General features: G+C 43.7%; 1 protein-coding gene across 5 annotated transcripts in view; it reads left to right on the top strand.

The window, feature by feature from the left end:
• Positions 1–25,456, top strand: part of LOC124796446 (serine/threonine-protein phosphatase 4 regulatory subunit 1-like) — a 325,673-nt gene that overhangs the window by 247,725 nt on the left and 52,492 nt on the right. For all 5 annotated transcript variants that reach the window (XM_047260648.1, XM_047260646.1, XM_047260649.1 and 2 more), the window contains one exon: positions 8,057–8,163. In XM_047260648.1, the coding sequence (XP_047116604.1) occupies positions 8,057–8,163 (107 nt within the window). The remainder of the gene's footprint in view (positions 1–8,056; positions 8,164–25,456) is intronic.

The following is a 25,456-nucleotide window of genomic DNA, read 5'->3' as shown; positions in this document are numbered from 1 at the left end:
CACCAGGAACCGCGGTGTTGGCCGTCGAATGGCGCTAGCTGCGCAGCATTTGTGCACCGCCGCCGTCAGTGTCAGCCAGTTTGCCGTGGCATACGGAGCTCCATCGCAGTCTTTAACACTGGTAGCATGCCGCGACAGCGTGGACGTGAACCGTATGTGCAGTTGACGGACTTTGAGCGAGGGCGTATAGTGGGCATGCTGGAGGCCGGGTGGACGTACCGCCGAATTGCTCAACACGTGGGGCGTGAGGTCTCCACAGTACATCGATGTTGTCGCCAGTGGTCGGCGGAAGGTGCACGTGCCCGTCGACCTGGGACCGGACCGCAGCGACGCACGGATGCACGCCAAGACCGTAGGATCCTACGCAGTGCCGTAGGGGACCGCACCGCCACTTTCCAGCAAATTATGGACACTGTTGCTCCTGGGGTATCGGCGAGGACCATTCGCAACCGTCTCCATGAAGCTGGGCTACGGTCCCGCACACCGTTAGGCCGTCTTCCGCTCACGCCCCAACATCGTGCAGCCCGCCTCCAGTGGTGTCGCGACAGGCGTGAATGGAGGGACGAATGGAGACGTGTCGTCTTCAGCGATGAGAGTCGCGCGTATGCGCGTTTGGCGCCGTGTAGGTGAGCGCCACAATCAGGACTGCATACGACCGAGGCACACAGGGCCAACACCCGGCATCATGGTGTGGGGAGCGATCTCCTACACTGGCCGTACACCACTGGTGATCGTCGAGGGGACACTGAATAGTGCACGGTACATCCAAACCGTCATCGAACCCATCGTTCTACCATTCCTAGACCGGCAAGGGAACTTGCTGTTCCAACAGGACAATGCACGTCCGCATGTATCCCGTGCCACCCAACGTGCTCTAGAAGGTGTAAGTCAACTACCCTGGCCAGCAAGATCTCCGGATCTGTCCCCCATTGAGCATGTTTGGGACTGGATGAAGCGTCGTCTCACGCGGTCTGCACGTCCAGCACGAACGCTGGTCCAACTGAAGCGCCAGGTGGAAATGGCATGGCAAGCCGTTCCACAGGACTACATCCAGCATCTCTACGATCGTCTCCATGGGAGAATAGCAGCCTGCATTGCTGCGAAAGGTGGATATACACTGTACTAGTGCCGACATTGTGCATGCTCTGTTGCCTGTGTCTATGTGCCTGTGGTTCTGTCAGTGTGATCATGTGATGTATCTGACCTCAGGAATGTGTCAATAAAGTTTCCCCTTCCTGGGACAATGAATTCACGGTGTTCTTATTTCAATTTCCAGGAGTGTAGTTAGACAACCAGGAGTGATGATCAGGCGTCATACACGGCACCCTCTCAGCACAGCGGTAGCGGTACGTCGACGACAGGCTACGCCTCACTTCGTTGCTCTTCATGCCAAGCTATCCTTGGTTTACATTTCAGTAAGATAATGTCCGTCCGCACACGGCTAGAATTTCTACTGATTGTCTTCGTTTTTGTTGAACCATACTGTGGCCAGCAAGGTTGCCCGGTCTCGCTCCAGTTGAGAACGTTTGAAGCATTATGTGCAGGAACCTCCAACCAGCTCGTGATTTTGACAATCTAATGCGTCAATTGGACAGTTTGGCACGGTATCCCTCGGGACATCAAACTATCAATCAATGCCAAGCCGAATAACTGCTTGCGTAAGGGCCAGAGGTGGAAAAACACGTTATTGACTTGGTCAGTTTGTGAAGCTTTCTCCTGAATAAATAATTAAGTTTCTGAAATTGTAACAATTCGTTTGTCTGTGCATGTTCATCACATTCTGATAATTCCCTGGTGGTGCGTCTGTTGTTTAGAGTGTACAGATGGTATTGATTCTAAACCATCGAAGGTAGCATTAACTCCGCAAATGCCTCGCACATTATGGCATGCTACATGCCACTGACGACGACCGCAACTTTAGTAAGAAAAGTAAGCGTGACTTTTTTCCGCCGACTGCAGAACACTTCAACGATCTTCAGCTGGATAAGGTACGGAATTTTACGAAGTAGCTTGTACATAAAGGAACTATTTTAGTGGAAGGTGAAATAAAAACATAGGGCGATAGTGTCATGAATGAAACTGACGGTGAGACAGCAGTCATTAGCTAATTTATCTGTGCATCTGTTCTACAGTAAAAGGGATAAGCAAGAATGAGTTTCGAAAAATGGCACAAGCTGTTACTGTGGAAAACTTGAAGAGGTGTAGGATGTTGCAAGACTTGGGTCGCGTCGGGCTGTTGGTTAACTTGGGTGGAAGATCTCTGGCTACAGGCATCGTCGTTCCACGCTTTGTCTCGGCTCAAGGCCGCGGACAGAAGACGCCGTGGCACGCCACGCCGCTTGCGGCGTGCTTCCCAGAGGTCGCGGCTCTCGACTGCTAATATCTCTTTTGACTGAACGCTTAGAAGGTTCATGGCGTGATTTTCACTTATCTACATCACCAATATTACTAACCAGACATTACAATTGAAAATGCGTACGAACTAGAAAAAGCGACGGCAGAGCGAGCTGTAAATATTACTGTTTTAGCTGTAGGCCAGTGGGAATACCTTAGATCTATCTCCTTATCTAATGAACCATGCCAAGATCGTAATTAGGATTACATACTGCTTTCGTCGTTTCATTGAGACATGTTACATACGGCAATCTACTACCGAGCGTGTTGCCAGTTCGTTGATACCTTAAACATCTCAAATTGAGAAGCAACTGATTGTCTTCAAACCTCAGTAGCGCGTACCACATTGAGAGAAAGTAAGAAATAATTTTAGTATCATTCAATCTTTCGCTTTCCTGCTAAAAAATTTCTGAAGGATTGTAAAGTAACCATTTTTCATCTGTTCGGTGGATAAATATGAAACTGACATCCTTAGTCAGTGTTCAAATTTAAAGGTAGTCGTAGCAGTTTTCCTTTTAATTCTTCTCTAATCTTCATCGATAATACATTAATGTAAAAAGTATGAAATTCCCTTGTTCGAACTTCTCATAAGGCAGGTTCCCCGTAACTGGTTGCAGCACTTAAAACAAATGAATAAAAGCAAGTGTACAGTAGACCATATTCGTAAAACACTGCAGTGTTGTTCAACTCACCTTTCGTCGTTAACATAAGCTGTACAGTGGGTAGCGACTAATCATGAAATAGGCAGTGCAGTAGTTAAACAGATGTTAGGAAAAAGGTGGAACAAATGCTCCAATGCATGCCTAATTCCACTGCATACTGCGAGCAAGAATTCGTCATGCATTTGCCATCGTGTTATGGTTTAACACACAAACGTATTCAGTATAAAAGAGATGGAATACCATAGTGAAGCACCATCGCGACGACAGTAAAGCAAATAACATACCTGTCCGCCATATTTCGTGTTACCAAAGCAAGTGGTCGTGATATGGGGTAGTGGTAGATGAGTTAACACGCTTCCAAAGCGAGTGTGGTGGGAGAAAAGTCACGTACCATGTGCTGTCGTTGTACAACTTAAAGTGAACCATTCAGATGAGTTCCTGGTATTATCAATATATTTTACTTAGGTTTTTTGCAGTTGTGTTCATTCTCTACGCTGTGCAATAATAAAACGCATGCTCCGTGGTATCAGTAGAATGTCAAGGTGACGCCTTCTAGAAAGCGTGTTAGTCGTCATTCAGAATTGTTCATGAGTAGAATCATTCCACATTGTCAGTTGTATGTTAAACCTTGGACGAGAGCCACAGTGAAAACAAAGTAACAAGAAATACCCTTTTCTGAAAACTGTCTAATTTGTGTTTCTGTGAAATTACATAAAGAAATCGTCGACATTCCTAATCCTAACCCCTCTCAATTCTTTAGAGTATCCTTGGAAGACTGCCCCCTTAGTTAAATCAATAACGTTGTTCGGCATGGTTTCTTAGCGCGGGCTAAGTATATCAGACTACATAAGATATGCAAAGTCTGGATTTGTGTGTTAGCGATCCTCTGAGTATGCGCATTCTAACAACACAAAATATATAGAGTCCAGTGTTGCAATATGTTCATGGATCGTACCAGACGTTTATGCCCACATACTCAGGCGTACTAAGCGGCGGGTACTGCCATACCTTTGTGACGCTGCAGTGTCGTCCCGCAGCAAAGAAAGCATTCACGATTCCTTCCAACGCTTCGATGAAATTGAAAGAGCGTCTTCAAAAAGACAATAAATCTAAATCTGTGCTCTACAAACTATGTAGTGCATGGTATTAAGCACTTCCCTGTTATATCATGGTTTCTTCCCATTCAGTTCGCGTAGTGGGCATGAGAAGAGACTCCTCAAATGGCTATAAATGCGGTAAAAAAGCTCAGCCTTCGTTTACCGGTACCTGCCGAAACGATACGTATAGGTCTTAGTATTTTCCTAGATTCCTCACTTGATACAGATTCTTGAAATTTTGTAACTACCCGTTCAGATTTTTCAGCATTTGTCACACTTCAGCAGTATCACAAGAGCGATAAGAGCAAATTCATTTGTATACTAATTGCAATTTCCCATTATTGTACCAATGAACTAACTTCTGCCACTTGAAGCCTGTATGATGATACTTGATATTTTCGCAAAATGTTACATCTGGGGCATTTGTAGAAGTTGACTGATTGCAATCGAGACTAGGTGATATTACCCATAGGATTATATTTTGTACAGAGAACAACTTTACAGTTCTGAGCATTCAAAGAAAGTTGCCTCTGTCTGCAGCACTACGAAATCCTATAAAGTTAAAACTATATTTATGCAGCCTTTTCAGATAATACGTCATAAATACCATCTGAAAAAAGTGCGAGGTTACTATTAATATATCAGTTCATTAATATATAAAAGATGAACAGCCAACTGTCAAAGATGGAGTCGTGCTACATTCCTAAAAATAAATCCGCAGTCAGTAAAATTGTGCGTTTAACAATCCTTGGTGTGTATGTGTGTGTGTGTGTGTGTGTGTGTGTGTGTGTGTGTGTACGGAGTTATCATCAGAACTCCATAAAAGCTGCATCTATCTGATAGTTGTGGATCAAGACATTAAAGATCTCGTAAAAGCGCGATTAGGGTTTCGCATGTTCGAAAGCTTCTGTAACCCCCGCTGGTCATTGTGGAGAGTCATTCTGTACGAAGCACTTCATTACGTTTAAGTTCACTCGCACTTTTTCACTTGATAACGGCTACAAAGCTGAAAGCGCGATAATATGGAATAAATGGATATATTACGAAATACTTTTCAACTGGCTGTATTTTAATAACTCCTGTTCTAAGGCTTTAAAACAGGTTGTGTTCCTGGTACTGAACAGTTAACTTGTGGATGACTTGTGCGTCACTTCGTCACTGGATCAACTTGAGCATGAAATATTTACATCCTAAATTTTGCCAGCCACACACTGTTCAAAGGAAATCACATACTGTCTTGTATGTTCGCCTTAGTAATTGAAAAGCACTGGTGAGATAGTTGCTTAATTTCACTAACGAAACTGCTACTTACAATTCGGATTCGTGCATTAATGAATGACGCTGACAAGGAAAATATACAACGCTTTGTGCTGTCGTTGAACCATTTTCAAATGGTAAGTAACGATCGCAAGATCTTTCTTTTTGATCCCTTATGGATGGCTGACCAAAATTTCGTGTGTAAAACGTTGAAAGTCCCCTTGTTCGTGGTAGCTACTCGTTTCTGAAATTCACAACATTCGTGTGGGATGGACGATATTGTTACATGTATTGTGTGACGTTGCGACTTGGGGTCTGAGCATAAACTACTGTTAATCCACTTTCGAAATAATTACATAATTCTAGCAAAGTGCCGTGCGAACTCTGTAAAGTTATGCCTACATTTGTAATGGAAAAAATTAGGAACCTTTGGTTACTTTTTTTTTTTTTTTTTGCGGTGAGCTAGAATGTAGGGAAGAAGCTGTTCCGGCGCCAACAGATTGATCGGCGAAGTAACCGTTCATGGTGATAAACAATTCTCGCTTTTGGAATGTTACGAGTAGAACACAGGCCCAGTTGAATTTTCGTTCACAATTTATTTTAATGAGAACTTTATTTTACAATTAAGTGCAATTTAATGCCGTTGATGTGAAGTAGTCATTATTACTGCTGCAGGTTTAGAGAATAAGCAGGTATTCCTACATAAGTGAAATTCTTCAGACGTGGTAATATGCAGGAGGAGGGTGAAATTTCGCCGGACGTCAACTGGAACTTGAGGTGAAGTGGCGAAGGCGGCGAGGACGCGCTTGCAGCTCTAATTGCTCGCCAACTGTGAAGTGCCATCATCCCGCGCAGCAACTGCACTCGACCTCTGCAGAGCTCTCCTGCGCAGCTTCTGCCCGCTGTTTCAAATGATGCAGCTCCTACAGAACAGGGCGAGACGTTACGCCGCCATTTTAGCAGAGTACTGCACGTAGGATTAGAATTCATAGCAGCGAATCATGATTCTTTAACTGTAGACTAGTTATAAGTAGCAAAACGTGGCCTCTGTTTGTAAAACATGGCGCTTTCTATCTTGCCTCGTCGCTAGTGCTTTTCTTGCTCGGAGCTGTGGCGTGACCTTGGCAGATGCCTGCTGTGTAAGTGTGAAGATGATTCGTCGTCCTGGCCACGTGGCGTGCGTGGTGCTTCGCTGGAGGCGGCAGGGCGGTCGCGCCGTGATCGATTTCCCTCTGCGGGCTACTGCCGCCCCTGCTGCCACGGCCATTACTTGGAGGCGTGGCTCCATCTCCCACTCGGCCAATGATGGCAGCCTTCTGTTTCGGGGCGCCAATCGCGCTCCGCCGTAGGGCGTCGGTCTCCGCCCGGCTTCGAACCGTAGACCTCAGTTGTGATGACTGGGTACGCAACTGTCGGCTGGTAGATTTCTCGGACGGATGGCTTTGTTGAGCGTTCTCATTGCGTCTCATATGAAGTACACATTGGCCAAAATAAAACTGACTCGGGAAGGATTTCCTCCACATTGTGACAATGAAATCTCAACGCCAGAGAACCTGCAGGATGTAATGGGTGACCCAAATTTCAGCATATTATGTGAAGAGCATTTCTCCTAACTTGTCTCGTGTCAGGCTTACAAACATTTTACGGATTAAAGTAGTCCATCCTCTAAAGAGTTTTTCAGTGCTAAAATTAATCATTTCTGTATTTTGGTATCCGTGCAAAGTATTATGTGTCATTACGAGAACGACGATTGTACAGCCAAAAAATATTTCCGGGTGAAGATAAAACAATTTTTACAGGCTTGGAAAATTCGAAAAATATTTTAGTGGGAGAACAAAAACAATTTTTGGATAAAGGAAAGGAAATAAATTGAATAAAACACCTTAGAAAGAAGGGGCCTAAAAATTCTTAGAGGGACTTGTGGTAAGAGGAGGTGGTAGGATAAAATTAAAGATCAAGACGATCTTAGACGGCAGCGCAAACCGCGTCAATAAAAGGAGCGGGGTTCATTAGAAATGGAGATGTTAGTGTCATAACATAGCAGAAAACTTGATATTTAATATGCTAATCCAGCCGATATCTTGGAAGTTTACTTTGAAAAAAGTCTCGTACCAATAAAAGAAAAAACAGATGGAACTGTGCTGTGTTAGGTTCACGTACTCTCATTCCACGCGGAAGATGTTCGTTTTAGCAAGAGCATTTCATTCCGCACCTGCTCTTGCCGCAACATTTCAAAACTGTGTGTGTGGTGTTTGATCCTTGCAAAAATAAAAGAAAAAATGTGAAATACTAAGAGAAGCTGGTAAACGCTGTATCATTGCAAGAACATAACTAACGAAAATCGGAAGTGGTGCATTTTAAAAACGATCGTACAGTCGTATGGAAGTGCACTGGTAATAATTAATGGCTCATTATTCGGCTGAGCACTCCTTGAGTGTTACTCCAGAAAACTCGGGAGGCGATCACAGGCTTTGGATTTTCTGCCCTTGCCTTCGCCAAAGCAGTGCTGCTATGCTTATCACATGAAATCAGACTTCGGCTTTAGCGAATTTCGGCATTTCCCCTCCTCTCTTTCGCCCCCATGTGTTGAAATAGTCTTTAAGTCTTTAAACAATTGTGTAACTGACGAGGCAATGTGTGTTGCAGGGACATGGTGGGCCGCGCAGTGCTGGAGACACTTCGCACCGTGGCGGACTGTCCAGCAGACGTGGCCGCTGTCATCCAGATCATTAGTACAGTGGCAAGCGATCCAGGTAATTGCCGTGCTATTATTATATATCGACCGCTGTTTGTTGTCGTCCTTCTCCTAACTACATCTCATAAAAAACCTGAAATCATGTACCAGATCCATATCCGCACATCCGAAAGTTGAAGGATATTAAGGTTCTGCTGAAACTAAACATCGACTTCCTGCCCCCATACTCCTGACAGTGAGCTTACGTGTTGGCATTTGAAAATGCAGAAACGAAGTCCTACATCCTCATACAGTTTCTCTCATCCTTTCCATGCTACCAAGTAGTCACCCTGTTCGCAGTGTCTGTTCAAACACCTAGTTACACGCTTGCACGAGATATTCTCTAATACCAGAGCTCCGATTCAGTATACCTGCTCCGATTCAGTATACATAAATGTCGAAATTTTTCTATGTCCTTTAACAAATTGCTCCCCCTTCCACGGATTCTGCGTGGTGTCTGTTCTTCCGGGCATTTACGCATTCTTATACGAGGGCTATCCACAAAGTACATTACGTTTTGGAATTAAAAATAAAGTATTGGACATTTTTTATTATATACAGATGAAAGCCACACTTAAATACTACTTTTCTACATAGTTGCCATTCAAATTAAGGCGCTTATCGTAGCGATGGCCGAGCTTGGAAATTCCTTCGTCGTAAAATTCGGCTGCCTGCGCCTTCAACCACGTGGTTACCTCTTTTGGGACAGAAAAGGTGTGATTTTTGTGGATTTCCTGGAAAGAGGCACTACAATAAACTCTCAAAGGTATTGCCAGTCTCTGCACAACCTCAGAAGAGCGATACAAAACAAGCGCAGGGGAAAGTTGGGCTCAAAGATCTTGCTGATTCATGACAACACCCGGGCCCACACGGAAAACACCACTCGTGAAGTTCTCGAATATTTTAAGCGGGAGTTGTTTCCTCAACCGACGTACAGTCCCAACCTGGCACCGAGCGACTTCCACTTATTCCCAGCAATGAAGAAGTGGTTGGCTATGCAGCGTTTTGATGACGACGCATAGCTTCAAGAAGAGGTAACCACGTGGTTGAAGGCGCAGGCGGCCGAATTTTTACGACGAAGGAATTTCAAAGCTCGTCCATCGCTACGATAAGTGCTTTAATTTAAATGGCAACTATGTAGAAAAGTAGTATTGAAGTGTGGCTTTCATCTGTATATAATAAAAAAATTCCAATACTTTATTTATTTTTAATTCCAAAACGTAATGTACTTTGTGGATAGCCCTCGTACATTCCTGTTCGTTGAAAGTTTATGAATATTCATACTGTGAATGCGGTGCCTGTCTCGGATAACATAATGGTTTCTGAACGCTTAACGACCGTAAATTTTGCACATACAAGGTGCATTCCATAAGTAATGCGACCAAATTCATAAAAATCATTTATTGAATATTTTCGTACAAATAATCAAAAATTTTCAAAATGGCACCCTCTTGCGTAGATACACTTCTGGAGGCTGTGTTTCCATGTCTGGAAAGCATACTAGAATGCCTTTTCCGGAATGTCCTTTAGAGCTGTTGTAACAAGCGCCTGGATGCTTTCAATCGTGTCCCAATGTTCTCCTTTCGTGACTCCTTTTTACCAAAGAAACAAAAAAGTTAGCGTGAGCCAGGTCAAGACTGTAGGGAAGCTGGGGAACTAACCAGGAAGTCTTTGACAATGAAGGCGCTGTTACTCGGCCCGTTGTCGTGGTGAACTTCCCATGTGTCCATGTCGCTTAGACAACGCGAGGCCCTCATTTTCAGTGAGCACTTCCAAGTAGAAGTTCACTATCGTTCCGGTAAGTACGAAATCGTGGAGGACAGTGCCTCTGACGTCACAGAAGGCAAAGAGCATGGTTTTGATCCTGGACTTGTTCATGCGTGCCTTCTTGGGACGGGGCGACGATGGGGTGTGCCACTCAGAAATCTGCCTTTTTGTCTCAGGGTCGTACTATAATATCCACGACTCATCACCAGTGATAACTGAGTTTAAAAAATGATCACTTTCACACATTTCCAACATTTCTCGGTACCGAAGCACTCGTATGTGCTTGTGTTCATCGGTCAACACTGTTGGGACGAGTTTGGCACACACCTTTCTCATGTTCATATCTTCGGTCACAATGCGGAAAACTGTTGTTTTTGCCATGTTTAGAGTTAGTGTTTTCAATTGAAGGCTCAACAGTCTGTCAGAGTTCAAACAATCGCGCACACGCGTCGCATTGTCGTCGACTCGTGCGGTTGGTGGCCGTCCACTGCGAGGTTCGTCGGTGATCTCTCGGCTCTCCATGAACGACTTGGGCCATATGAAAACTTGTGATTTGGACAAGCAATCAGTCCAAAATGCATGCTGAAGTAATGGAAACATTTCGGTGGCGTTGCGTCAAAAAAAATTGGTCGCGTTACTTATGGAATGCACTCTATAACTAGAAAACTCATTATGTATTTCTAAGAAATAATTGTTGGTAGGTTGTATTATTTCCGGACTTAATTTCTCACGAAAATATTAGTTCAGCTATGCTCTGAGCGGTTTCTTTACGTATTTCAGGAATCAAAAGTGAATACCTACTTAATTAGTAAAAGAACAGTGGCTTGTTGTCAGAAGGCAAATCGGCAAATGAAATGGTAACTGGGGACCGAAGCGGCAAAACAGCGAGCGGCACATGCACATGTAACACTTGCATAGTCTCCAGTAGTGGTTTTTCTTTTGCGGATCTAAAACGGGTGATAGCTCTAAAATTGCAGCACCTCTAACTTGATGCATTTGCCTGCCTTATGTGTTATGAATTCGGAATGGAACGTCATTAACACCATTTCCTTAGTTTTATGTACGTAAATTACCTGAAAGGGTCATATGTCGAGAATCTGTTAAGTTCGGAGTATCGGCTGGAGTACATAGGGCGTCAGCACGCGCGGAATGTTTGTTAAAACACTAAATCACGTGAACATGGTCTTTGCTTTTCATGTTCAAGCATTCTATTACCATCGTACTTCATTTAGGTCCACCCAGTGGTCAGGCAGTAAACTCCTATTCAATAGACCGAAACACAGGACCCTGGCTTCCTTAGTGTTTATCTATTCATTACTATTATTTAATTAAACCTCGTCGCAGTCCTCGGCAACATTGACTTGCACGTACTGATTATATTTGGCGAGTTGAAGGCTTTTTAATGAAGCGCTAGATTTCTGAGGTCAATATGTATTGCTCATCATGGATGGCAGGGCTTAAGCAGACGCGCTGCACAACCATGGAGATCGTCCTCTGCCTCAGTAGTGGCAGGTTTTCGGCGCGGTGCTCACCCTCTGTGGATCATACAATAGAAACAACCCCCTCTGTCGCAGCGCGAGCTTGTATTTCCGGCTGCAACCCTCCCGTAGCCGAGGGTAGCGGATAGCGACAGCTTTCCAGGTGCTGCCCGCCGCCAGCTGCAGCTTGGGGTTGTAGCAGACGCCTACTTCTGCCGCCGTATTTCAGCGGGGAACGGATAAAACATCGCAGTAGCAGACGGAGGCGCCTCGATCTTCTTGTGCCGTTTAAGCACTACTTCTTTCCTTTATGCCGCAGTTGTATGCGTTTTGACTCGATGAAACAAATGTTCATGTCCTTAAGAGTTTAGTGATCTAAAAAAAAAAATCTGCGTCACCTGAAATTGGTGTTAGCCCTTACCTGGGTATTTACTCGCCAGTGCAACACATTTTCCCGAACGTTTGATGAGTTGGCTGAGATCTTGGTTGTAGAAAGCTGCGTTTTAACTGTCGAGGAAACGTTCCTCCTCGAAAATTGCCTCGTTCTGCCACGCAGTGGTTTCTTCCTCCATACTTGGAGGAAGTAATCACGGAGAGCCAGGTCAGGAGAATTAGCTCATGCAAAATTACATAGCTTAAAGAATATTTGTGATTGCTGTGCAGAGTGAACTGGGGATGTTGTTGAGCAGAACACCCTCCTCGAAAGCCTTCTCGCTCAGTGCTTTTGACAGTATACTGTAACCTCATCGAACAGTTAGGTAGTATGCTCCTGTTAGGATAATCTTATAGCACCATACCTTAAGTCGCCAAGAAAACGCCCAGTATCACCTTGGCTGAAGATGGTTGGACCTGTGGACTCTGCCGCGCAGTATTTCTGATACGCCCAGAAATAGTCTACCATGATTATGTGCCAAAGAACTTGGTTCGGCGGGTTTCTGGAATGAGTGAGCATTCGTTGATCCAAGTGGATGCCCTCTGTCATTTTAAAAATTTTGTGCAGGATGTCAGAATCTGATCCATTACGGATTTTCATTTTCCCATTATTGCCTCCCATTGCACGCGGATCTCAAAGCACACCTAGCCTCAACTTCTCTTGAAATTGTCGGTTCTTGACACATGGCCTGCACATCATTTTTAGACTCGACCAAAGTGAAAGCATAGGTGCCATCTATGCAGTATCATTAAGATCCAGAAAATAAAATATCGCACAATACTCCACCAAATCGGCTGCGCAATTTTGTTTTGACTCCTCTAGTAGCGATATGTGGCACAGTGGTGCCAATATTTCAGTGTGTACCAGAACTGCAGACATAAACCTGCAAACAAATACCAAATTACATAACTTTCTTCGAAAGAATTTAAAATTTAGGTATAGGAGGGAAGGCACAAATTTTTGTGGCTTGATGAACATGCCTGCACCAGAAAGTAGATTCAGTGATCACAACAACACACTCCTCAGTCCTCTTGAAGGTCAGTGCAAGAAAGGCCTGAAAGTTGAGGAAGCTGTAGATAATTAACGGTGAAATGGAAGTAAGACACCGTGTAGTGAAGACAGATCTGAGTCTCTTGTGATGCAACCTGGATGACGAGGGTCCATCCATCACTTCGTGGTGTATAATCTGTCCTTTGTGGATACATGCAAAGTCTTACACTTCCAACTAATGAGCAAATATTACTCTTCAGTGTGACGTAAGAAAGAACAGTGCAGGTAGTGAAGAAAGGTGCCAACAGGAACACAAGTGTGCAGCAAGAATTACCAGGGTCAAGTGGTGGGATGGAAGCAGCTGGAATGAAAGTAATATTTCAAAGGTCAGTGGAACAATATGGTGTTAGGTATGTTAAGTATCTAGGTAATGGATATTCCAGTGTTTTTTTTAACGCTGTTTTAGAGAGCAAAACTTATGGCTCTCAAACTAAAATTGAAAAACTGGAATGTGTGGGGCATGTTCAAAAGTAAATGGGTTGTAGACTTCTCAGATCGAAGAAAGAAATTAAAGGCAAGAAATTAGTAGATAGAAAGCCACTTGGAGGTGTTAATAGACACGACAGAAAAGGAAATTCACACTTCACAAATAGATTATGGAAAAGCTGTCAAGGATAACTTACACAGCATGAAACAATGCAGTGTGCCGTGTAGGTAATATCGTCACAAATTTTTCACAGATGATAATCCTCAACTTTCCCTTTGTGACATATCCTGGTGAAAATACCCTCAGGCAGAAGCCATACAACCACAAATATTGTTTCCCATTTGCTGTTTCAGATGTTATAAAAAAAACTGAAGGTAACTAGTCAATCATGGACTGCCGAAAAAATGTGTACATGGGAAAACACAATACAAATGACACCTACAATCGCCTTGTATTGCTGTGTTGTCGAAAAAGTGTTTCTGTCGTCAATTGGTATGAGCATAGCTGCATTTGATGCCTGTCTAGTGTTTGTGGAAATGTAGTTACGATTAGGTGCCTGAGGAGACTAGGCTTCCCTCTCTGTGCAACGACACTGAAGATACTCCGGAGCATTGATGAAGTGTGACTGGACGAAACCAAGCAACAGAAGAAAACATGCAAAAGTTGGCTTGGCAAAGGAGGCAGGGTAAGAATTAATCCAGGGAGATCAAAAAGAGAATAAAGCTTGATATGGACAGCATTAATCACTAGCGGTATAGCAATATTGTTAAAAATTGAAATAAAACAGAAGAGACTTATTTTCAGTTATCCGTACAGTTACTAGTGTGTTTTTGTAATTTCTTGCACGTTTGAGTGCTTACTAGGGACAACGTTTTATTTTAAAATTGTAACGTACAGGACAGCCATTGTTATCGACGCTTGTATCGACCCTTGTATCGTACAGGCTTTTGTTTGTTTTGGTTATTGTAGCTCAGGTTAGTCAGTGACAGCAACTGCTGCTAATAAGGCGAGTACACCGTTCGTTTGTTACGTATTTTTGCGAACTTCAAACAGGAGCGACTTCATTAATGCGTAGGGAGTGTGATTGCTGTGTGCGGATGCGAGCTGTTGGTGACCCTTCGCTCTCATCTCCAGGTGGTGTTGGTTTCAGTCACGAGGGTTGAGGCTGCTGCCAAGGGGCATCACTGTGGGCGGGGTCGGACACTGGGATGCGAGGGACGTAGAGCGCTTCACGTGTGTCCCCCGATCGGTCCACTGCTGCGGCCTTCCCAGCTACTGCCTGCACTGATATTGACCCCTCACCCGTGGTGGAGTGGGAGATCATTCCAAAGTGTGGTAGGCAGCGAAAGACTTTCCAACTGGCCGATCGTAGGGCCTCCCCTGTTCGTTTTGACGAACAGTTTCCGGGCGTTATCTGTGGCTGATGTCTCAGAGCCGGATGCAGTCGTCCACCCTATTCCAGAGGAAGCTTCTCGGCCCGCAAGGTCTGGGCATTCAGTGGGTGGGTTTGCTGGTAGATGAGAGCTCAAACGTTAGGCGCGTAATGGAGCCCCTTAGGAACATGGCTGCTGTCACTGTGTAGGCTGCAAATTGCTTGACTTGTGCAACGGATGGTGGGTTTTCCGTTTAAGTCAGGAGTCCACTACACATAGGAAGCGGCTACACGGTTAGCCGGGGCTTTGTGGAAGCGACTGGGCGGTTTTTTATGTTAGAGGGTCTCAGGGAACCACAGAAAGGGCGTCCGTCTACAAGGGTGCAGGTATAACACAGTAAGGTAGTTCTAGTAAAAATTAGTATTGTAGTTGTAAATTGTCGTAGCTATGTTGGGAAAGAACCCAAGCCCTAATAGAAAGCACTGAAGCTCAAATAGTTACAAAGTAAAGAACCCTGGCTGGAGCCGGAAATAAGTTCAGCCGAAATTTTTTCAAACTATCTTAACAGTTCAGAAAGGATTGATTAAATACAGTTGGTGGTGGAGTATTTATTGCTGTCGGTAGTAATTTGCCTCGTAGTGAAATTGAAGTAAATAGTTCCTGCGAAATCGTGTGAGTAGAGGATATACTTCACAATCGGACTAAACATTAATGGGATCATTTTACTGATCCTCCGACTGAGGAGATACACTTGCAAAATCTTAAGTCTCACTTCAAATAGGTACCCCACTCATACAATTCTAGTCGGTGGTGACTTCAGTCTACCCTCGATATGCTGGAAAAATTGTATGTTTAAAGCCAGCGACAGGCATAAAACGTCATCCAAAATTGTACTTAATGCTTTCTCAGAAAATTATTTTGAACAATTAGTTCAAGAGCCCACAAGAAGCGTAAATGGTTGCGAAAGCATACTTGACCTCTTAGCAACAAATAATCCTGGACGAATAAGGGAATATTACGGCGGATACAGGCGACCACAAAATACTTGATGCTAGGCTGAATACCGTAACACATAGCAATAAAAAAGAAACTCAAAGTACATCTATTGAAGCTGATAAAAATTCTCTTAACGCTTTTTTAAGAGACAGTCAAGCGTAGAAAAGATCCCAAAGAGATAGTATCGACGGCAGTTGAGAGATACATACCACATAAATTAATAAATGATGGTGCTGATCTCCCATGGTACACAAAACGGGTCACATCGCAGTTGCAGAAGTTGCATGCGAAAAAGCATGCCAAATTTAAAAGGATGCAAAATTCCGAAGATTGGCAAATATAGCGCGTGCTTCAATGCGAGGTACCTTTCTTAAATTTCCACAACGAAACTCTCGGAATCTGGCAAAAAATCCAGAGAGATTCTGGTCGTACATAAAGCACACCAGTGGCAAGACGCAATCAATACCTTCACTGCGCGATAACAATGGTGAAGTCACTGATGACAGTGCCACTAAAGCCGAGTTACTAAACACGGTTTTCCGAAATTCCTTCATCAAAGACGACGAAGTAAATATTGCTGAATTTCAATCAAGAACAACTGCCAAGGTGAGACACACAGTAGATATCCTCGGTGTTGCAAAGCAGCTTAAATCACTTAATAAATGCAAGGCCTCCGGTCCAGATTGTATATCGATCACTTTCCTTTCAGAGTATGCTGATACAATATCTCCAAATGTAGCAATTAAATACAACCGCTCGCTCATAGAAAGATGCGTACCTAAAAACTGGAAAATTGCTCAAGTCACACCAATACCAAAGAAGGGAAATAAGAGTAATCCGCTAAATTGCTGGCTCATATCACTAACGTCGATATGCAGTATTGTTTTGGAACTCGTACTGTGTTCAAACATGATGAATTATGATACCTCGAAGAATACGATTTATTGACACACAGTCAGTACTTATTCAGAAAATATCGTTATTGTGAAACACATATAGCTCTTTACACTCCTGAAGTAATCAGTGCTATCGACAGGAGATTTCAAATTAATTCCATATTTTTAGATTTCCAGAAGGTTTTAGACACCGTTCCTAGCAAGCGTCTTCTAACCAAAACTGCGTGACTATGGAATATCGCCTCAGTTGTGCGACTGGAATCATGATTTCTTGTCAGAAAGGTCACAGTTCGTAGTAATAGACGGAAAGTCATCGAGTAAAACAGAAGTAATATCTGGCTTCCCCCAAGGAAGTGTTACAGGCCCTCTATTGTTAATGATCTATATTAACGATATAGGCATCAGAGCAGCCCTCTTAGATTGTTTGCAGATGATGCTATGATTTACCGTCTTGTAAAGTTATGATGACCAAAACGAAATGCAAATAACTGCATAATGCGAAAAGTGGCAGTTGACCCGAATGCAAAAAAGTGGAAGTTATCACATGAGTATTAAAAGAAATCCGCTAAATTTAGATTACGCGATATGTCACACAAATCTAAAGGTTGTAAATGCAGCTAAATTGAATTACAAATAATATAAATTGGAACGATCACATAGATAATGCTATGGGTAGAAGAGCAAACCAAAGACTGCGATTCATTGGCAGAACACTTACAAGGTGCAACAGGGCTACTAGAGACTACTTACACCACGCGTGTCCGCTATATCCTGACCTACAGTGTTGCTGTACGGTGTGGGATCTGCATCAGGTAGGATTGACTGATGACATCGAAAAAGTTCAAAGATGGGCAGGTCGTTCTGTATTATTGCAAAATACAGGAGAGAGTGCCACAGACATGATACGTGAATTGGAGTGGCAATCATTAAAACAAAGACTTTTTCGTTGCGACGGGATCTTCTCATGAAAGTTCAATCACCATTTTTCTCCCCAGATTGCGAAAAGACTCTAATGGAACCCACCTACATAGGGAGAATTTATCAGCACGATAAAATAAGAGAAATCTGGGCTCGCGCGCCGTTTGATAGTGGAACAGTAAAGAGACATCATGAAGGTGGTTCATTGATCCCTCTGCCAGGCACTTCCATTCTGAATAGCAGAGTAATCTCGTAGATGTAGGTGAAATGCGAATTGCCATAAATATACTTTTTTTTGAGCTATAATGTACCTTTCCTCAGCAACTACGAAAGCTAACATCCTGAAACTTGCCATAAGAACTACTTACTGAATAATCCTTTATTGCACTTTTCCTATCTTTTCTCTGAAAAATATAGTACCGGGTAACACAAAACTGAAAAATTAATTTCGAAGCAAGTATGACCTTAAACAAAACAGTTCCACACGTTTTGTTGGCCTCTTATGCGGATGTAAACTGTGATATTCAAATTTTATTGCTCGATTAGTTGACGAGAAAAGGTAGGTTGTAGAAACAATGGTAATTAAAAATTCAAATCCTTACAAAATGTATGTCGTTGCGCATTTTCAAGCATTTCTTTATACATAAGTCTCAAGTTTCATTATGTTAGTTGTAACATTTTTAGTGATACATGTATTTAAGTATAAGAATGCATTTTTGCCCTACGTCGGTCCATAACACTCCTTGCGGTAAGTGTCTTAAACACTCTGATACAGTTCTGATAGAATATTATTGAAGGGTTGGAGATGGTACACGTTGTGCTTGCATTAATACTTTACTGAAGTTGCCTTCCGCATTGATACTACCGTTGAGCAATTGACCATAAGAGCAATTCTGCAACGTACAGGCATTCACACTGACCATTTGGCATAGTCTCATAAGGATCTTCCGTCCGCAGCTTATGGTTTAGTGGCCAGCGTTGCTGTCTCTAGATCACAGGCTCCCAGGTTTGTTTCCCATCCGGGTCGTTGATTTTTCTCTACCCAGGGACCGGTTGTTAGTGTTATCATCATTTAATCATTATTCGGGAAATGTGGTGTGAATGGACTGCGAAAAGATTGACAATTCGTACGGGCACTGAAAACCGCACAGTTGAGCACCCCAAAAACCAAATATTTAAGGATCTTCATGCCTGTTGCTCAATTAAAATTGTCGTCACACCATTACCATCCACTCTGTGGTGATAAAGCCTTTAACAGTGTTTCACTTATTCAATTATATTGAAACACCCATGCAATATTTGCAGGTCTGTAGCATTAGTTACACGATCATATGAGTAGATGGAGGCATATGTCACAAGTGAAATGGCATAATATCCGTGTGTTCATTGATGTTTTTAATAATAAAGGCGTATCTAAAAACCTTCACTTAGGCTACATTTCGTGTTTTCCTATTAGTGTATGCCTCACTAGCCATTTGATAAAAGGTGAAAGCAGTTGCAAGAACCATTTCATGATGTTCCTTGATCAGCATTCATCTCTGATAAAGTTCCTTCTAAATATCTGTTTACTGTAGCCAGTAATAGTTCAATGAAAAACTATGGTAGAGCGCTTGTTGGGCTAACCTTATATTAAAAATATCATTTGCCTACTTCGGCGACCCTTGGTTTCACATTACTGTTGGAACTGGCCAGAGCTGCTGAGTAAGCAGAGGCTGTTGCACTCATCGATCAAAAGAGAATGCGCAGATGACAAGCAAAGGTTAGTAGGGATTCGTTCGTGTGTAAAAAGATTTATGCATGAAGTATAAAACTATCACTGTCGTACCTTCGCAAAAGATCTGGCAGAGAAGCCGAGAAAACTCTGGCTATATGTAAAATCACTAAGTAGACCTAAGGCTTCCACTCAGCCGATTATTGATCAGTCTGGTGTGGCAGTTCAAGATTGAACGAAAGTAGGAGTTCTAAAGTTCACGTTCAAGAAATCATTCACACAGGAGAATCGTACACACATGCCATCATTTCGCCATTGGACAGCCTCCCATATGGACAACATAATAATAAGCATAAATGAGACAGCTGAAAGATTTGAAAGCAAATAAATCACCGGGTCCGGATGGATTCCCAATTCGATTTTACACAAAAAAACTCAACATCATTGGCCCCTTGCATTTCTCTTACCGAGCAGAATCCCAGGAAAAAAGCGCAGGGGAGTCCAGTATATAAACAGGGGTAAGAAAACGGAACCGCAATATTACAGAGCAATATACCTAACATTGGTTTGCTGCAGAATCCATGAAAACATTCAGTTCGAAAGAAGACGTTGGCAGTCATGCGGATTTTCTCGCAATTAGCCGATTATTATCTTCGTCAGCGTCTACTAAACGTAAACGGAATGAGGCTAACGATTCACACACTCCCAGCTGCGGTTCCTCGTGGTTTCCTGTACTGAGGACGGTCATTCTTTGCTACGGTAAATCGCTTATTATTCAGATAGGTGTTTATGCTGTGAAATCCTGCTCTCGTTTAGTCAGTGGCACTTGGTTTTTGGAGACTACTTGGGATTGTCAAGCACAACTTCTTGCAGCTTTGCTCTTCCACGGCTATCCTGTTCGTGTGCACTCCATTCCTTTAAGGCTCATCCAAGACCAATCCGAGAGGTGCCATCTTGGCAGACCTTCTCTATCAACTCAACCTCATCTGCCTTAACACTGGAGCACTCACGTTCCATTCAGACTCCCCGCACACCTATTCTTCGCGTGGTGGTACTTAAACAAGGCTGTTCGATAGTCTCCTTTCGCACTGCCCAGCTTGCCCATCGTCTCGAGTAGTCCGTTGTCTCTTACACATACTCGAGCGACCATATCCCATGTGCCATCTGTTCACTGACTAATACCCCACTTATGTGAACACCCAATTGGTGGCTTCCTAAGACAGACTGGAGGCTTTACTTCTCCCTGGCGACCTTCGAGGAACTTCATTTCCCCAGTTGTGATGACGTGATAGCTTACGAACGTTACTCTTACACCCAAGAAAGTCCATTCAACGCACTTCCTTTCCACCACACCGTGTCCTGGTCCCTTGGTGGACTGAGACGAGCCGCGACGCAATTGGCGCGCGGAGTCGTGCTCTCTGCATTTCAAACAATCACTCGATGATGGCAAACTGCATTCGTTATAAACAGTTGCGTGCGCAGTTTAGTCGCATTCTTCGGAATAGTAAAAAAAGCTAGCTGGATTCAATTGACTAGTTCTCGTAATAGTTCCACTCCGTCTTCCGTCCTGCAGGCCAACCTCCGACAGCTCCAGGGACCAGGGTCCATTCCCCAATTTCCTGCCTGACAGTAGCCGATGTCATAGTTGGGCCTATTGCTATCTCAAACACCCTGGGCTGCTGTTTTTCGAGTTTAACCCACCATCACTCCGCCTTCCCCCATCTGGGATACCAGTGGAGACGGCTCGGGCGATACCCTTCTCTTCTCAGAATCGTGAACGCTACAATGCCGTCTTTACCAGGAGTGAGCTAAATCATGTTCTCCCTTCATCCCTATTGTCCGTCCTAGGGCTGGATGATGATCACATTCAGATATTGCAGAACCCTTCTTTTGCAGACCAGCACTTTTTCCTTCAAACGTACAATCGCGTGTGGGCAGAGGGCACCTTTCCCAGACGCTGGCATGATGCCATTGTGATACCCATACACGAGCCCAGTAAGGACAAACACGTTCTTTCTAGCTACCGTCCCATTTCTCTCATCAGCTGTCTCTGCAAGGTGATGGAATATGATTCATGTCCGGCTGATATAGTGGCTCGAGTCTTGCAATTAACTAACCACTGCACAATGTGGCTTTCAAGCACGCCGTTCTACAGTTTACCGTCTCGTCACTTCAACCCATGTCATGAATCGTTGTCTGCGGAAAGGCGAGACTGTGGCCGTATTTTTTGATTTGGAAAACAGCCTGACACCACCTGGAGGACTGGTATATCCTCCATACTCTCTACACGTGGCGTTTCAGAGGCCGCATACAGTTTCCTTCAGGAATTTTTAAAAGACAAAATTTTCAAAGTATCTGCATTTCCTGCCTTGTGAAACGCTTTTATCCAGAAAAACGGTGTGCCTCAGGGTTCTGTCCTGAGCCATTAACCCTATTATGGCCTGTTTCCAACCAGGCATTGGCGCTACCTTTTCGTTGACGAGTTTTTCATCTATTGCTGTTCTCGGCTGATTTGTCTCCTTCAGCGGCGTCGTGGAGCGTAGACAGTGGCTTTTGCTTTCCCACTGACAAAAGCGTTTGTGCGGATTTCCTTCGATGCGATTGGTTTCTTCCACCGCTTTTACATCTTAGGCCTGTTGCTCTTCCAGGGGCTCATGCTCGATAAGAAACTTCCATGGGCCTCCCAAGTGTCTTACCTGTCCGTCCACTGTATACGTTCCCTCAGTCCTACGTGTCCTCAGCGGTATTTCCTGGGCAGTTGAGCGGACCACCCTCTTCGGTTTGTACCAGTCTCTTGTCCGTTCGAAACTAGACTATGTGTGTTTCGTTTGCCTCTGCACGTTCGTCCATCGTATGCCATCTCAATACAACCCACCATTGTGGGATCCGTTTGGCCACTGGCACCTTTTACACTAGCCCGGTTGAGGGTCTGTATGCAGAAGCTCCCGAACTACCTCTGTCATACCCATCTGATTTTCTCCTCAGCAGATATGAATGCCGTTTATCTTTCATGCCGGGCCATCCATCCTATACCTCTTTCTTCGATGACTCCTTTGATAGCCAGTACGGGGCGCAACCCTCTTGTGTTACCTTCTCGAGCTCGCTTTCGGCTATTGCTCCGGCAGCTTCACTTCACACAACCTGCCACGGCTCTCGGACTGACCGTGGTGTCGGGTGCGCCTTCGTCATTGGCACCGACGATTTTCGGTATCGGCTTCCGGAACATTGCTCAGTATTTACAGCGGAGCTCCCCGCCTCGCATCAGGCCACGCAGTGCATCTGGCTACACAGGCTTTTAAATTGTCATCTGCTCTTGACACTCTATGCTCTTCAGAGCCTGTGTGCGCGATACATCATCCATCCCTTAGCGCAACGGATCCAGGAAAGCTTTCACTTGCTCACACTTAATGGAAGCACTGTGATGTTCATGTGGGCTCCGGGTCACGTCAGTCTGACAGGAACCGAGGCCGCTGATGCTGCTGCCCAGGCTGCAGTCATCGTACCTCGGCCCGCTAGTGCTTCCATCCCCTCCGATCTGTCTGTCTGCCGTATGTCAGTAGGTGGTACTACTTTGGCATCACCACTGGTCTTACCTTCATGGAGCAGTCGTCGGGGAATTAAACCTATCCCAATGGCTTGGCCGACCATCTCTCGGCCCTCCTTCCGCGTGTTAGCCATCGCTATTTAAATGGTGATCCCCCACAACTTTGTGCTGATTGTTGTCAACCTTTGACGGTTCGCAGTTTCCTGACGGAATGATCTGTTTTTTTAACACAGGTATTTCAAAACTGTCATACTTCACAAATATAAATTGGATTCACGGTGGCTCTTCGCACCCACTCCCAAATTAGTTCAACTTCATCATTTGAGTATGTAGTAACAACGTGGTTGACTTAAGATTCATATTTAGTAAAATGTGTATGCAGATGCTGCTACCCATCCAAGTAATCTGCCCAATAAATTTCAGCACCATGTGTATTGAATTGAGTTAGAGGAACGAGAGAGAGAGAGAGAGAGAGAGAGAGAGAGAGAGAGAGAGAGAGAGAGAGAGAGAGAGAGAGAGAGAGACTGACTGACTTACCATACCTGAAAATTTGCCTTTGACGTGAAAACAAAATGCAGTAGCCTTTACAAAATTGAGCCTCTACGGAATCAGTCTTCTGAATAATATTAATACCGTGTCGCTCCCTCTCGTACTTTGCAGCGAGGACACTACAATGGAAGGTCGTGCCCCTATAACGGTCGGAATCTCAGTGAAGTTTTACGTGGTCAATGCGGTTGTATATAATGAATACGTACTGGTAGATAATTGTACAGATATCCAGGAAGATATGCAAACAACTGACGCTTGGACATGTGCAGTTACCAGGTAGTGTGGAAGAGGAAATAAAGAGCCGAAAATAGAGCTGTATATTTCGTCACGGATTCGCTTATTAAGTGCAGAAGCGTTACAGAAATGAACATTTAACTCCAATGACAGGTCTACAAGAAAAGCATTGTTAATCGCAGCGTACTAAATGTCAAAAGTCACAGTGTATGTTCCTGATGCTTCCTCCTCCTGCATGTTCATACATCAAAAAGACTTTAAATAGTAAAATTTGAGAGAATTGGTGTGTGTCATGTCAGCGTGTTTAACGGTGTACTTCCAGGTGTACAGTAGAGTTGTTGTTCTCCATTGTTAACAACATTTTTACTACCGAGTCAGTAGTCTTCACGTGCTGGGAGTTGTGCTGTTACGTGCCTTCACAGCCCGTACTCAACCAGAATCGATCTACGTGGAGGCTTACGGTTAGTCGTTCTTGCCCCGAACTATTCCCGAGTGGAACAGGAAAGGAGAATTACCCTCCGCCACACAACTTAAGGAGGCTTGCAGAGTAAAGATTTTGATGGAGATAGTGCACAGCCGTAAATTTATCCGCGTTAGCAGTAAGAGGCTATTCGGAAAGTAAGGTCGGGTCGCTCACGAAATGGGAAAGACTATAAAAGTCCGATGATGACGCTTTGCACACACGTGCTGTACAGTGTATGTAGTATACCGGTCGATTGCGTCATGTCTCTCTTTTCAAATCTGAGCGCAAGGTGAGCACGTAGAGAAGTCTAGAAAATAGTGCCTCCCGCCAAATATGAGGACCTGGTGAGAGATCTCACCAGATGTCATGCAGCCCACGTACCTGTCATACGGTTCCTTCTTCATAATAGGGTATATGACTGTTCTGTGGAAATTCTTAAATGGTTGTCATTTTATGCTCCTAACATGCTTTCTTTCCACTTGAATTTCAGTATTATTTTATAAAAAGGAAACGAAATTCAGATAATCTGAACACCCTCCAAAACTCTCCATTCGATTCATGTAATGCCTGTGACTTCACTGGCTAGTTCGCTGCTCCTACTGTCATATTGCTAATCTACACTGGTCCTGTTTTTGAATTTACGTTTCGGAAAAAATGGGTTACAAATTTTGTGTAGTACCATACTGTACAAATGCATCTACAAAAATTCACGAAAAGTTGTTTTTGAGTGTTCCAGATAGTGGGAAGATGCGTAAAATGTGATTGCGCTGTACCGGCGAATTGGCACCTCGTCGACACAAGTTCACGAGCTTAGTGCGTGGCTCGAGTAAAGGTTGTCTGCGAAAGATGATCTCCCACTGCTACTACAAAGATAGCGTCATTCAGCGAAATTAAACTCCTAGTGAAAATTGTCGTTTTTGCTAACCACACCCCAATTATTCGGTAACTCTTTTGTTAGATAGATAAACTGTCGAATTCTATAGGACGATGTCCATAGATTTCTGGTATGAATCTAACACGAAAGGACATTTTAACTTGTTTGTAAAACGATTCGACAGTCGTCTCATACGAAGACCAAATCACAATTGCAAAATTTCCCTACACCGATCAGAAACAGTATATTATTGTTTTCCTTGCGGTTTACATGCGCTTACATTTGCAATCGCTGTTCACACACGCCACTTAAAAAAAAATTTTTTTCTAGTTAATGTGACTCCACATTTTTTACTTTATTAGAAACTGTTCTTATCTTATTACTGTTTACCTAGGATCCTTATTGTTTAAACTTTCGCAGTTTCACTATCTTACATATAGATGAAGTAAGTCTGCTTCAGACACTAACGTTAATTTACACTCAGACATCACAGCACTTCTGTTTGTGTCAGCTGCACGTTGCACACGCTTTCCTTCTCTTCGTATAATTTCGTTGTACTGTGGACGTATGGCTATATCTTCATAACTAACAAAACTTCC

The sequence above is a fragment of the Schistocerca piceifrons genome, chromosome 4, assembly GCF_021461385.2.
Source record: "Schistocerca piceifrons isolate TAMUIC-IGC-003096 chromosome 4, iqSchPice1.1, whole genome shotgun sequence".
Lineage (NCBI taxonomy): Eukaryota > Metazoa > Arthropoda > Insecta > Orthoptera > Acrididae > Schistocerca > Schistocerca piceifrons.
Note: the sequence above shows the minus strand (reverse complement) of the source record. Positions and strands in the feature narration are given on the sequence as shown.